This window comes from Lagopus muta, chromosome Z (genome assembly GCF_023343835.1).
Source record: "Lagopus muta isolate bLagMut1 chromosome Z, bLagMut1 primary, whole genome shotgun sequence".
Classification (NCBI taxonomy): Eukaryota; Metazoa; Chordata; class Aves; order Galliformes; family Phasianidae; genus Lagopus; species Lagopus muta.
Window position 1 is genome coordinate 63528197 of NC_064472.1, and position 15664 is coordinate 63543860.

The following is a 15664-nucleotide window of genomic DNA, read 5'->3' on the forward strand; positions in this document are numbered from 1 at the left end:
TTTCTGTATTAAAATTCACATTTAGAAATCCTGCATCTGGTGACGCAGTACTGACAATTGTTTACCTTTTCCTTTTTCACCCATGGCAAGCAGAAGCGGTGGCAGTTTATCACCATCTGGAAGAAGGCTGACGTCTTTCCGAACACAGTTTTCAACACCACAAAGTGCTCTGTAACTTGTAGGACTAACAGGCATATCACTTTTAGCCCAATCTGCTATATTAGTTCTAGTCTTCTCAGATTCCGTGGTGGAAGAACACTCTTTAGTGTCTGGAGTCACAGATTTATCACTATCAATCATCGCGCTCTGGCTGGAAATGGTCTGTTGTGCATCCTCTGGAAGAACAGAAGGACATAATCCCTCTGTTCTTGTGATAACATCCATTTCTTCTTTTGGTTTTGAATTTACATCAGTGGGTATGTCATCTTCCTCTGCATTTGCACCCTACGAGAATAAAGAAGATCTATACTCTAGTTTCACAACAAACTATAACTTCTATAACTTCCATGATAGCATTCTAAAAGAAAGAAAAGGGACTAGGAAATCTACCAAATTGACAGGAAATTAAATTATTTATTCAAGAGGTAACTCACCAAATCCACTGTGGACCTTGCATTTCCCCCTGTTCTTAAAGGTCACATTGCACCCCATTTAAAGTGAAGATGAATCACTTTTTTATTTGTTTGGTAATACAAAATTCTCAGAATGCTGTAGACCTATCATTTTAGCATATAGCCAGATTTAACAAAATCAACAATAAAGTAGGTATCCCTTGAGCAACCCAATTAGTATTACTGTTTCTTCACTTGGATACAATAGCCAAGTCTAGTATTGTACAATTCAACTCATTTTTGGTTTGCTGTCAAACCTACGCTGCTCCCTCAGTGAAATGCATAGGATAAACCAAGAGTGCAGTCATATTATGAAATGATCTGTCATCAAAACAAAGGTGGATGCGATCTATTAAATATATTGAGTCATCACACTATAAATCCCTGTAGATTTGCACACTATTTCAGCAGGAAAGACTGAATTGTAACAAGATAAAAACGTAACAATTCTATGCTTGTCCTGTATTAATTCTCCTCACATGCTCTCAGCTTCCTCAGATCTCCTGCTTAGAGAACACGTGCCAGAAGATGAAGGAAAAAGAAGTGTGACTAAAAGAGCCTCTAATAAACTTCTTTCCCACAAATTCACTTGCTGGCTTTGCAGATCACTTTATACTTTTGGCCTTCACAGCAGTCTGAGGCAGCATGCTTGGGATTACATGCTACATGCTACCTAGTAAAAGACATCCACAGCTTAGGAGCTGCAACATAGCAGTTTTGTCTGAACTCCTAAAGCTGTATATGAGAACCGTCAACTCACTGTTTCTTTGTTCATGATGCTTTTAATTTTAGACACTATTTATCTTCTCTAAGTGAAAATAATCTACTCTTTCATCAAAACAGAAGACAGGTTTTATCTTTGGGTTACTATGATGCGTAGAGCAAGAACTTCTAGGTTTTGGAAACAAGAGGGATACATTTATTGTCACGACAATTTTCCACTTGTGTTTCTGTTCCCCCCAATTTATTTCCTTTTTTAAACAACTACTTAAGTACTTTCTTCAGACTGATCATTGACCTTAAGTCTTCCTTTTCCAGTAACTCAGACAGCAATAAAAGTAACATTAATAAGTTCTGCTACTCATACACTCCTAATTCTGCAATTTGTGGCAAACGACACCTGTCATTTTAACATTCAGTTCATGAATATTCAGAATCTATCTGCCTTCACTGTCTGAAAAATGTTACCATTTCTATTATCTGTGAGTATGATATATAGCACAGTCCAGGACAGGCAACTTCTGTATTCAGTTCTTCACCTCTTTGTCCCTTAAGTTAGCTATTTGACTTATATTTATCATACCTTCATAACAGTAGTTATACAAATACTTTACAGAATAATCTTGATTTTTAATGTTCTCTACTACGTCATTTTTGAAGTTCATGTATGTCCTAATCAACAGGGAACAAAGTTATTTCAGCAGAATTCATGCATCTACATACAATTTTAATCATACCATATGCAGCTCTGGCACATCAGGGCGTACTGTGTCCTGGGACGACCTCTTTGCTCCAGATGAAAGCTTTGTTGTATATGCCACTTCACCAGTTGGCAAAATACCATCTGCAAACCAAACTCTCTTCTGTTCTTTGGGGCATAACTCTAGGATAGATTGAGAAAAAACACTGACTTTGTATTACTTTACTGTCCTAATAACTAAAAGAGATGCATATTCAGAGGTCTTTCTCCTATCAGTTACATAGAGAATTTGTTAACCGAAACTAAGCACAGGTAGACAGCTTGACTCCAGCCACAATCCTATCAGGTAAATACATGGAAAAAACAGTTCATCATAGCAGAGGAAGCTGTCATGCTATATCCTATCACTCTACATATCAAAACTTCTTCGTCAACCATCCCCTTGTCATAAGATATAAATAAAATGTTTACCACAACTAGAAGATGAAACACTAAAAAAAAAAAAACAACTAGTCAATGTTTGAAAAACTATTTTCATTGATGAAGGTCAGGTATTTAGTAATAGTGAAACAAACACTGTTCAGTGGCTAAACATTTATGTTTACTGAGGATGAACCCCTACTGCTTCTTACTTTTTCCATAAAAAAGTACTTTTGTTTACTGTAAAAAGGCATGACAGATGTCTCCGGAGCAATATAAAAAATTATGAAATTATCTGAACTGAACAAAGAAATTACAGTATAAACATAGAAGAAGGACAATCTCCACTTATGAAATGTGGATGCAAGACAGATGTTGTCAAACTCATGGAGTCTGAACTCAGAATTAAGAGCAAGTTTCTTGAGTCCCAATTCACAGAATTTCTGTTCAATACTGTATAATCAATGGATATCAAGATGTTACAATCACAAAATAAACAAGAGAGTTAGGCAAAATGGACTATGATAACAAGAGAGAATAAATGGAAGGCTTACCCTTATGCTGGGTTCACCACAAAACACCAGAAGGAGGGATCTCCAGACGAGACCCTTCCCCACTGGCAGCCAGCTCTTGAATAGGTCTAGGAGAGGTGCAGCCAGGCTCCACCCCTTCCGCAGCACAGCTGAATTGCCTTCACCTGTGCTCCTCTGGCTGACTCATGGCTCGCCTCAGGTGATCAATCAGAGGTTCAGGCCAGTGACTCAGCAGTTCCCATACTAATACTATATCCACATAGTACATACCCACAATATAATAAACAACTCTTCCCAAGCAGATCTTGAAAAAATGTTAGTTAAATTATACTGTGTTAAACATACCTTCATTATCAGATTGTTTAAGTGCTGAAATGGGTAATGGTGAAGAAAATAAGGGGCAGCTGGCACTACCACTTATACAGGCTTCCTGCAAAGGTGGAGCAGAAGAATTCTCAGAGACACTGGAATTAGGGGCAGGACCTGTTGGACTCATCATCCTTTCAAATGCCTGTGCTAAATTAAAAAATGAAAAATTGTTTGCTTTAAATGTTTAAACATTAAAGAAAAGCAATAATTTTAGCACGCAGTGCAATACTGAGGGTTTGGGGTTTCTTGTTTTTTGGTTTTTTTTTTTTGCAATAACAGTGCATAGTTTAGTGAGCTAGTTGTGTAAATTGAATGCTCAAGCTATTTTATTGATTTTCAATCTGCCATTCAACATGTAGAAGGCTACTGTGGAAGGGTAGAAGATGGGGCAAAAATCTGTTTTTGTGGAATCCTGCCACAGATGACCCAATTGAAGCATGGAAGCTTCCCAGAAGGCATGAAAATTAAGATACTAGCTGTACATATTATTTTTTTAAGGATTACTACAGTTATTCAAAAAGATCCAAATCTTTTTTACCTTTATTAATATCATCATAGCAGCGAGTACAGACTCTTGCTTCCTTTTCCATGTACTGTAGTTTGCACTTTCGTTTGCAACAACCACCGCAAAAAACCTGAACAAGAAAAAGATTGAAATAAATATTATAAGCAAAGTCCCAATATTTCCTGAGTTAGGTTTCTATTATATTATTTCATCTAATTAAAATAATAAAGCATACATAAAATATTCTCAGCAATACTGAAGAAGAAGAGGAGCTTTAGTACATTTATCTTACAGTATGTTTCTGTGTTGAGAGAAGGGGAATTAACAGAACTAAAAGGGTTTTATCAAGGCCAAAAGCTCCACAGTTTGGTCTGAAGCTTTTTGAGTTCTTACCCTGTTTCCCAGAACAGCACACAATCTATCCATGCTACAAATTTTTGAAAAAGGCTACATCCTATTGCTTTTCTGAAACACTCAGGAACACTACGCTGTAGCACAGCTATATAGCATTACCTAGGGTAACCCTCTGGGCATCATGTGTCATCATCATTCTACTCTCAACCAAACATAAACTTGACACTTGTTTGGGGAATCCTTATGATCTGCAGAACTTCCTAAATAATAGGGAAGCCTACCAAGCCATGCTAACACTTGTGACCCTAAGGAAATGCACCAGCTGAAAATCTCTGAAGAACTAAACCAAACTAAACGCCAAAGAGTTGAACCCATTTTTTAAGTTGTTGTTGTTAGTTTTAAAGCACAAGGAAGTTTACTGTCACCTTCATGACTGAAGAATTTCAAGTTCAGCATCTGCTGAAATTCTGCACAAAACCTAAAAATGCTACTTTGTGTATTTCCATTAAGAATGCCTCCAAGGAAGGCTGCTGAAAATGCAGTAATATTTTATTTCTTTTCTTCTTTTCTTTTCTGGATTCTTCAATTTACAATTAAGGTAAAACAATATTCCAAGTTATTCTTGGTCTTGTTTAACAAGCCCAAGTATCTTTTCTTAAAAGACAGTATTATTTTGTGTTTTCGAAAGTATTTTATTAAATCTTCAATAGTCCAGAGGGTGTTTATCTTAGCAAGAAGGAACATTTCAGTTTGAAATGTTAAAAAAGGATAGACTGTACTAGCTGTTTGTGTCCTTTAAGTAGGAAAAGCCATGCTAAGATTCACATTTGATCAGTGCAAGACAATAAAATAAACATTCCAGTTGCTTCCATATTAATCTCATAAATAATTAATATGCAAGCATTAATTGTTATCTCACCTGAAAACGCACATGCTTAGTAAAGTTATTAAGCATGTAACTGGAAAGGATCAATTGCTAATCAGCTGCTGTCAAAATTTAGGGCTTCAAATGCTGAGCAGTACAACAATCCTTTGCCAAGTGCCATTCTCTTACACTTGGTGCCACTAGAACCCTCAATAAAGGCATTTCCTCAATCTCAATGCACAAGAAACAAGAGGTGGAAGCAAACTAAGGGACAGATAGCGCAACAGAGCAATGGCTATGAAAATGAATCTACTGAGCAACAAAATTAAATCTAGTTGGGCTACAAAGAGAACGTGTGCCACATTAAAAAGCAAACAAATAAATGGAGATGAGAATTTGACCTTGTGTATTGCAGATGGGAGAAGAAGCAGTATTATTGATAGCTTATGCATTCCTCCAACACAGAAGCCAGAATTCCCAAGTTCTGACACTTTCCCTGATAATAATAAATCTATAGGACTACATAAAAATTAAACAATTCTAAGACACTTCACAGAGAACAACTGTGAATTTCTACCTGTTCCTCCTCAAGCTGGTAGCAAACACTGCAACACAATGTGGATCCATGAAAAAAGTAGACTTTGTTTTTAAAAACAAGTAGCAAAACAATATTACACATTCAGAAAAGCAATGACAGTTACAGCTGCTTAGCACTCCGTTATCTCTGACAATTACACCATCTGTACTGCCTTCACTCATTTTCTGAATGCACAAGCATTGTGAAGCACCCTGAATTATTTTGCTATTACGCAAATACACTCTGCTGTTAACACACAGGATTAACAGTAACAGCAGTTAGCTATAAGCAGCAGTGAGTACTGGAGGGAGTTTCTATTCCCATCTCCAGAAAACAGGCAATAAGCTTCATAGTGAATATAAACAAGAACTTCAAGAAGTTCAAAACCATACTCTAAAGAACCATATTTTAAACTGTTATAAAATTTTAGTAGTGTATATAACTGCCTAAGTTCGATAACATCTAGCATGTCACAATAAGAACTTCATTTTTCTCAGTGCCCTACTGCAGATCTACACTTTCTATAGGTCTGCTGTGACAGAAGAAAATGGGGGCTATGCTTTTACTAGAAGAGGGACTCTGCACAAAAAACAAGCCACTCCAGTTGTCTTTTGAAATGAGATGAAAGAAGCTAGTAAGTCTAGTCTTTGCCCCATCGCCTCATCCATAAGGCCGCAGAGGAACACTGAAAAAAAAATCAGTTCCAGTAGCATTATATTTGTATTTATGCACCAGCACACAAGATGCAATAGCTCACAAAGAAATTTATTTTTGATTAAAAACAGACTTCAGCATTATTTACTCACTGCACACAACCATAGGCTGGAAGAATAGAAAAGTCTACAGACTACTTGCTCAGTTAGCCAGTACCATTCACTCAGCGGAAATAGCATACTTCCCTCTGCTCTCCCTGACAACTCCCTTGGGAAACTGTGCAGACATTTAAACACAGTGCACAACAGACTATAAGTCCGTTGCATGGCTGCTTCTGTAACAGCTCCTGAAAGAACATACATTCTTCCAGAGTAATAGATATTTTTTACACCTATCATAATCACTTTTCTGAATTCTAATTACCATCACTGCCTAAATTTTTGATGCCTAAATACTTAAGCTTAATCTAAAGTAATAAACTGATTCAGTGTGCACTGCAGTGATTGTTACAGTGTCACATCTTCCCTGTTACAAGAAAAGAACAGTATCCTAGCCAGTAATGGAAGATAAAGTAAAGCGATGCAAGGAAAATGTTCTTATTTTCAAAAAAGAAGGGTTTTTTTACTTATTGTAGTCTTTTCTAGGAGTCCAACACTGATGTAAAATTAAGAAAAAATTAAAACAAAAAAAACTTAGAATGTTGACATAATTCATCTTTCTCCTTTGCATTCCGGTTATCCCTAAATCAGAGTAAATTTACTTACAGTAACAGAAGGACCCCTCACCAACAACTTACTTTTCCACATGCACGACAGTGGTGTCGTCTTTTTGTAAAGGTGAACTTCACTTGACAGTTCATGCAGTTGGGTGCCTCTGAATCAGGAACCCACAACGGCTGTTTCTGCAGAAGAGCTGCAGGTGTTTTTAGTGATTCTACGCTTTGAAAAGTTTTTCTTGCTTCAGTGCCAATTTCCCCAGCAGGTTCAGAATTTTCATCAGAAGTAATGCTGTTCCTTGAGAAGGGAGCTTCTGGAGTAACTGCTCTCTCAAGCACATGTGTTTGATTCAGTTGTCTCTGAACATTTCCTTGCGTACTGTCACACAACAGCTTTGGTCTTGCACCTTCATTAGGAATCTTTGAAACCTGTGCCTCACTATCACACTCAGACACATTTTGAATATGAAATGCACTCTCCTCTGGTGGAGGTTTCAACTTATGGGCCGCAAGACAGACTTCAAGATTGCTACTGATGCTAGTTATATCCTCCAGTTTTGTCAGAGCATGTTCTTCAGTAACCTGTGTGAAATCCAGGTTCTCATCCCCCAGATTCCCTTCTGTGTCAGCTGCCATTAAGTTATTACTATTGCTTAAAGAATTCAATGAACTGGACAGATGACTTTGCCCATACAAGAATTCATCAAGCTCTGCATCACTTACAAGAGTATTACTTTCAATAATACTCTCCTCAACAGTAAAGTTAGCTACAGTTCGGCTCACACTTTCATCATAGTAACAGTCTATATCAATGCCATATGGCTCAGCTTCATATTCCATAAAAGTAGAAGCAATAGCTTTGACTTGATCAGAATCACTATCATCAATTACATTCTCAGTATTACATGTCTCTCCATCACTTTTTTCTACAGTAATTTGGTTGATTTTAGTTAGATATCCTTCCTGTTCATGTAAGTCAGTCTCCTTGCAGGACTCACAATCAGAGAGATCAGTTGTTAAAGTGTCACTAATAACCTCTGCTATTTCATCCTGAGGTACAGAATTAACTTTTTCTTCTGTTACAACTGAGGAACCACATGGAGATACAGGAAGTGGTGGAAGATGTGGCAGTGACATCTGGACATCCTCAACTGATTCACATAAAGGTAAAGCACTGTTTAGTACTTCACTGCCAGCAACTTTTTCACTACCCACATTCTCTTCTGTAATTCGCTCTTCTAGCTCTACTTCAGCCCCTGTTTGACACATAGAGCCTTGTAAAGCATGACTTTCAGGCAATGTTCCATGGCTTTTGTCCAACTGATGTGTATGTGGCAGATTTGAAGGCGTGGATTCCATTTTACACTGATCTTCCAAGGTTACACATTCTGCAGTACTTCCTCCATGTATCTCTTCACTCACTGGAGAGCACATGCTTCCGTCTTGTGGCTCAGAAGGCAATTTTTCACAAGCTGTCTCATCTCTGGGATCATACACTTTTGAATTCTGTAATGTTTCAGAGACACACGCAGTATTAGGGTGAGCGGTTTGTTCAAGATGATCAAATACTTCAATATAGGATTGTATATTTAAACTGAAGTGATAATCACACAGACCTGAAACCTCTGCTTTACCAAAAACATCTGATTTTAAAGCTAACTGATTACTCTCTTCTGTTTTAACAGGTCCTGAAAGTTGTAGCATTGCGTCCCCATCATTCTGCTCTGTACATGAAATACCTCTGCAACCCAATGAAAATACAAATCAAGGAGAGGTATGCAAGATTTGCCAAAGCCACTCAAAGTCTTCACTAGAATAAGAGTCACCTGGCTGCAATTTTTGATTATTTACATTAGTACCCGCTGAATGGATCAAGTTACTTATGTCATTAACAAGATCACACATAGGTATACTACTTCCCAGGTTTGAACTCTGACTTTCTTCTGAGGAAGCACTGTTCACAATGGTCAAAATATCAGGCCCAGAAACACTCCTCTCATTTTGTGATGAACAATTCGGAATCCCTTCATTTGGTCTGGTGTGGCTGACTTGAGAGATTTCTTCTGACGCGGGACAGCTGTTAGCATTCTCCTGTGGTTTTTGCGTTGGGTATACATGTTGCAAGAAACCCAAATCCAGAGGAAGGGAACGGTGTTTTGAATCATATGGATTTTGAGGAGCTCTGGAGAGGTCGCATTCATCTATTTTAAGCAAAAAAGAGATCAAAAGCAAAGTTTACAAGACTTAAGTGTTTCTACTGTGCATGTCCTCCAAATTTAATCTATTCACTACCATAAGCTTTAACTTACCATTTATTAATTTCAAATTCCCCCTAACAGTCACTTAACCAATATTAACACACTGCAGTAGAAGGCAGCACAGTTACTAACCTGTATTCAGTTCAAATTCATCCAGTAGTTTGTCCAAGTCACAGACTGCAGCTTTAAAGTATGTATCCATTCTATTTAAGTTCTAGTCTGGCTTTAGGCCTCTCAAACCTAAAAAGAAAAATGCAATGATTCACTCATATTTTGCTACTCACAAAGTGTTTCCATTATTAGACAATAACTTTCAGGAAGTATTTTAATGAAAACTTTCTGTCTATAAAATAAAATATTATGCAGATGACTGCAGTCCATCAGCCTCTATGTACCTCATGCTCAATGACTTGCATTTAAATCCTCTTAATTTTGCCTTCAAGACCAGGAAAAAAAAAAACAGCATGGTAATTTAGTTCATCTCCACCCTACTCAGAACACAAAACCCATTAACCTTCTATGAGACCTGCAAAAAAGCATTTAGAAAGAAAGAAGTTTCATTTTAGATACCTGGCAACTCACCAGAAAGCAATTTGCAATGCATGGTCTGTATCACAAAACAGTGTTCCATTTGTTCATGAAGACTTTCAGTCTCCAGATGTTATGCCTTCTTGATCACTTTGAGAAGCTTCCTAATCCTACATCTTTTTCATGTCTGAATACCCATAACATGCAGTTACCTGTCATATAATCAAGATGCTATCTACCTTACCGGAAAGTAATGCGAAGGGATTCAGATCTCTTTAGTTCTTGTGTCTGGAAACCAGACCTCTGAAGGTCTGCCTTGTTTTCCTGCTACTCAGGGAGATGCTAAAACAGCTCATGCTAAATAGCTTATATATTATTAAAAGAAAAACTGCAGATCTCATCCTTACAGCACGTGCTTATGGACACTAACAAAACTGATGGTCAAAAGTTACTAAAAGAGATTATATAAAGTACAAATACTGAAGGTTTATGAGAAAACAGAGGTTTAAGAAATACATAACTCTGAGCTTTTCTCTGTGGGGATTTCTTGCACATCCTTAACATTCAGGTGCAACTTCTTTTCAGCTAATGGAGTAGCACCCATGAGTAAAAGAAGTAGCCACAGAACATTCTCCCCTCTTCCATCTCCCCAAAACTACTACAGCAATAGGGAAACAAGCAGTAATTCCCTCTTATCCATCTCTCATCTTTCTGTTCTCAATCTTGTATACGTATTATCATCATTAAACTAAAATCCTGCTCATTTGATATAATGTTTCAGGAATCAGATCACCTTATATTTTAGGCTCAGCAATAGTTGCCTGCAGCCAATCCCAGCATTAACATTAAAACAGGAGTGAATTGGAAGCCATGAAGAAGTTCTGGTCATACAGTTCTGCTAAATGTCTGTTTGCTTCCTTGAGCAAAAACAAGCTGTTGAAGCTGTTTGTTTCATCAAATTGCACTCACTCTGAAAGTAACGTAAGAGTTTCAAGAATTCTACCATCTGAAACTAGCAGCAGTGTCACCATATTTTTAAAAATACATAGCAATTTCTGTAAAAGCCCCACCCCATACCTAAAAGAAAACAAGCAACTAAGAAGTTTTATATGGGCAGGGAAAGCACAAGAGCACACAGGAAGGAGACTACTGGGTGTGGAAGCAGTGACTGCAGTTGTTTACACACAGAGATCTTTGCACTGCAACTTTTAGAGGAACTGTTCCACAACTTGCCCTTTTAACATTCCTTACATCATGTGAGTTTTGATTTGTCCAGTTACACTGAGCAGGAAGCAACAACAACTTTTTTTTTCCTTAGTTTTCATTGAGATGAGGCCTTTGTATAAACATAACAACTGAATGCCAGCACACCAGAAGAAAAAGCAGATAAGGAGCAAAGCATCCCCACCGGGCAGAAAAACAGGGAAGCCTGATCTGTGCACCTGAGACACCTTCAGGACTTGAATCAATCCCTTACTTGCTGCTGCCACCTTCCAAGGGTTGAAAGGCATGAACCTTCTGCTAGAGGCTGTTTTCCAAACACGCTTTCTAGTTATCTGAATCCTGTCCCAGTACTGTCTCCAAGTGGATTATAGATTATTAAAATATGGTCTCTGAGATCTTAAATCCTTCACAGTAAGGCACACAACTTGAGATTCCTATTGGCTCAATTTCATATGATTCTTTCAAAGTAGAAAGCCTTAAGTTTTAAGCAGTGGTTAAATCACTATCTGCCAAAGACTGTATGCTTCCATCCTAAGATAAATATTTATATGCTAGGGGACTGGGAGATTGTGTACCGGTCTCCCTTTCAAAAACAGAAGAAAACAACCAAAGCATAAAACAACTACAGCACAGTGTTAACAGCTACTTTCTAACACAGTAGAAGTCATTTTAAAGGGGAAGACCTCAGAAAGCTTTTTTTTCCACAAAGACATTTCAGACTGGGGAAGGTAGTTACTGCTAAACTGGGTGACTCAGTTTACACACCAGCTCTGGAGACTTTCACAGATGGAAGTACTAAACTGAGCTAAAAAGGCCTGTTATTTCTTTTAGACATTTTACTCTATGCCTTATGACTAAGCTACAAGGCCTGATAGCAAATGAAGCGTTGAGGTGCTTACTTCTTTAGAGAGAAATACACAAAAGATGGTTTTCAAATATTAAAGGACAGAAATAAGACACAATCTAAATATTTTGAATTATTACAAGTCATTAGCTCTCATCTCACAGTTTGGTCTTATTTATGTCTCACTTAATGGATATTTAATTTCATTAAAGAACAGAGCACACCTATCACTAGGGCTTACAAGTACGTGAGTTGGCAAAATTCCATATTTACCAGTTAACAGCCTTTATTTTGCTGATAGAACATCACCAGGCTTCAATATTTTTCATTACTTTATTACAAAAAGGCACATCGGACTACTTTTTCACTTCCCTAGGTAAGCACTTGGATTGTTTTTAAGCAAGTTCACTCCACGTCTCCCATTCTCATGTTAAGCTTACAGTTTTGACATTCTTGGCCAACCCCATAAGGGCTTTTATAGTTGCAAACAGGTGATGTCTGCCTGCCAGCACCCCCCGCGCTTTCACTGAACAGTTTCAACAGTTTCTCACTCCTAAAGGAACTTTCCCTTATAGCCTAACCTTATGGGCTCCCCATCCCCAGAGGGACATTTAACATAGTTTTGGCTGAGAGTTGAGTACAACAGTCAGACATGTTTAGTATGTCGTTCTTAGAGATTATCATGCTAAGGGGTTTTAACTTAATATTCATTTCACAGATTAATGAAGCAAAAGTTCTTACTCTAGGTGCTGTGACTTTCAAGAGTCCATGCTGAAACATTAACTGCTCACTCCCACAGCTGTTAGCCAAAACAGGACCGTGGCTGTCACAAAACTGCCTCCTTCATCTTGCTTTTATACCAACCTTGCAGATATCCATCCCCAAGCTTTACAAGAGAAAAGCTAATGCTTGCATTTCTAAACACCTAATGAGCAAACCTCACAGTCATGTTTACAGTACAAATGCTCTTTCCTATCTTACCCATGCTGATTAAGAAGAAATCTAACAATGAAACTGTTATGTAGTAGTCATCAATCACAGTGAACTCTGTATTCCAAACGCCAGCAGAACAGCAGTAGTCCCAGGATGGACTCTGAACAGTTAAGTGTTTAGCACAAGTACATCAGCACCTGGTCTGACACCCTTCTTTGCGTACTGAGGCTGGGCACAAAGCAAGCCTAAACAGAACAAATGGGATTGGTGAAAGCTTGCTTACTTTATTTTCCCCATCAGATGAGGCTTGGTTACTGGCTAACTCCTAACACTGCACTTTATACTGGACCCTACCTTAAGAAACAGAGGCAATAATTTTACTGGAAAAGTTACCTACAAAAAGCAAATGCTGTGATTTAGGCGACCATGTAACATGCCTGAGTGTGTCCATAGACTTAAAAAAAAACCAAAACAACAAAAACACATTATAAGCAACTTTATATAAACTTCGTAAACAATTTCTAAAGGATACATATACTAAGATTCAAAAAATACTTTGTTAGGGACCTCTCAATGCAGTCTTATTAAAATAAGAAGACATTACAAATTTGCTAGGATAGAGAACAGCCAAGCATCAAACTATATTGTAGGCTGCCATTTTTTAAAATCAAACACAGTATCTCTAAATGCAGGTAATTTGTAGTTTTCAGTAAGAACTTGCAAAATGGTCAAATTCGTCATGGTTTGCTAAGCAGTTGTATGTCTAACAACAAGCAGATTTCTGATGTTTAAAAATCCCTGAAAAACAACCTCTAGTGCTTGATATATATATCCATTACCAGATATCAATCTAGTCACAAACAAACATCATCAAAGAATCCAGGCCTGTATTTGTAGGGAGCATGTTGGAACAAAGATTGGATATGGAAGCAAAGAAACACAAGTGAATGTACAGTTCCTCAAGTCTAAAAACTAGCTTAATATTAGGACAGTTATTGTGGTCATCTGGAGAGACTTTTGTATCATCACAATGATACATTATTTCAATTCACTACCTTTACAGGAATTAGAAAAATGTAGGCCCTTGCAGACAGAAACAATACCACCACCAACCAACCAATAAAAGCCATAAAAAGACCACCAAAGCCTGGGTGTACAGACACCCATGGAGTTCACCAGCAATCAACAAAGAGTGAAAAATGAGAAATAATTAAGTGCTGTCAGACAAAAATAATAAAAAAAATATATAATATTCTTGCTGAGCAATGCTATACATTATTGAACCATAAAAGCACAGCAGCTGCTGCCACTGCAAACCTACTTGCTGAATAAGGGGATGAATATGAAATTTACAAAAGTTTTCAGACACCTAACAAAAACTTACATTGCATGATGCAAAACACTAAACTGCCTCACCTAAAGATGGATGTTGCTGAAACACAATTTCAACAATACAAAAGGTCACCAGTGTTGTGATTTTATCACCAACCCGATCAGACTACTTATGTTGACAACATACTCACCTTCACTAGAATTTCCTTCCACTTTAATGGCACACACTATCACTCTTCTGACCAGAAAAAAGCACCAATCACACCACAAATAGATGTTAGACAGCAATTAATGACTATCAGCACCACTCCTGAACATCACCAGTACCAACAAAAACAGGCCCAATGGCTGAAGAACCCATTCCAAAAAAAATCACAGAACTGCTTGAGTTGACAGGAACCTTTAAAGGTCTAGTCCAACCCCCCCTTGCTCACCTGAACAGACAAACTGCACACAGTGCCACCACTACTGGAAGTATCAGCTTGTAATGCTCAGCCTTGGGAAACAAGTCACGGGAACATGACTATTTGATCAGGTCTGAAAGAACTTCTCAGACAATAGAGACCAGTGATCTCTTAACTTTCTCATCTTCTCTGATCTGCATTATTAATGATCAGACATTCATATTGGACAAACTAAGCAGTACAGCATCAGACACTAACAGCATCTGGTTCTGGCAGCCAACTGAATCCTTTCCTGTGCACAGGAATCTTCAGGGCATACCAAGAAACAGCTTTCTGCCACTGCAGTCTGTATCCGAATACAGACAGGGCTACCCATACGCTCCAGTTCATCCAGCACATCGTACTTAACTTGAGCAGCTCAAGCACGTCCATTAAACTCTGCATCCGACAGCGATGCCAACTGAAAAGAAGTAAAAAGATCGTCAACGTCTGCAAATCGCTACGAGCACCGCGTCTGCCCTAAGCTGTACATTCACCACGTCGTTTTCGCTTCGTTCCGGAACGACCGTGTGCAGCACTTCCACGGCCGTTACGGAGATGAGCCCCTGAGGCACGCCGCCCCAAGGCACCCAGAGCCGCAGCGCCGCGCGAGGCCCAACTCAGACGGCCGCCTCGGGTCGGGAGGAAGCGGGGCTGCCTCACAGAGCGCAGCTCACGGCGGAAGGCCTCAGAACAGCGCCGTGCGTGGATCCCGCAGCTGTCCTCCGCCCCGGACCGCTCCCCGGCAGGGCAACTGTCCACTACCACCACCACCACCACCTCCTCCTCCTCCCTCTTTACCGTCCCGGCACAGCAGCAAAGATAACCGCCCCTCCCCCGGCGCTCACCTCACGAGTAGCCCAAACCCCGCCCGGCTCCGGGACGGCGCCCCGATTCCCTGCGCGCCCTGCGGCACATGCGCAGTGGCAGCCCCCGCGAGGGCGGGAACCCGCCGACTCTGCACGTGCGCAGGACGACCGTACGCTGACGCGCGCGCAGAGCCGCCCGCCTGCCACATCGGGGCTCCTCCGCAGTCGGTCGTGTGAGCGGGGGAGCTCGCAGACGTGTCCACAAAATCT

General features: G+C 39.1%; 1 protein-coding gene across 1 annotated transcript in view; it reads right to left on the reverse strand.

Annotated features, from left to right (window-relative positions):
- Window positions 1-15531, reverse strand: part of ZFYVE16 (zinc finger FYVE-type containing 16) — a 29938-nt gene extending 14407 nt beyond the window's left edge. The window contains exons 1-9 of the mRNA XM_048930476.1: window positions 15434-15531; window positions 14955-15006; window positions 9414-9521; window positions 8944-9224; window positions 7105-8529; window positions 3892-3988; window positions 3330-3500; window positions 2069-2214; window positions 66-444 (exon numbers count right to left, since the gene is read on the reverse strand). Of these exons, the coding sequence (XP_048786433.1) occupies window positions 66-444; window positions 2069-2214; window positions 3330-3500; window positions 3892-3988; window positions 7105-8529; window positions 8944-9224; window positions 9414-9483 (2569 nt within the window). The 5' untranslated portion in view covers window positions 9484-9521; window positions 14955-15006; window positions 15434-15531. The remainder of the gene's footprint in view (window positions 1-65; window positions 445-2068; window positions 2215-3329; window positions 3501-3891; window positions 3989-7104; window positions 8530-8943; window positions 9225-9413; window positions 9522-14954; window positions 15007-15433) is intronic.
- Window positions 15532-15664: the final 133 nt, after the last annotated feature.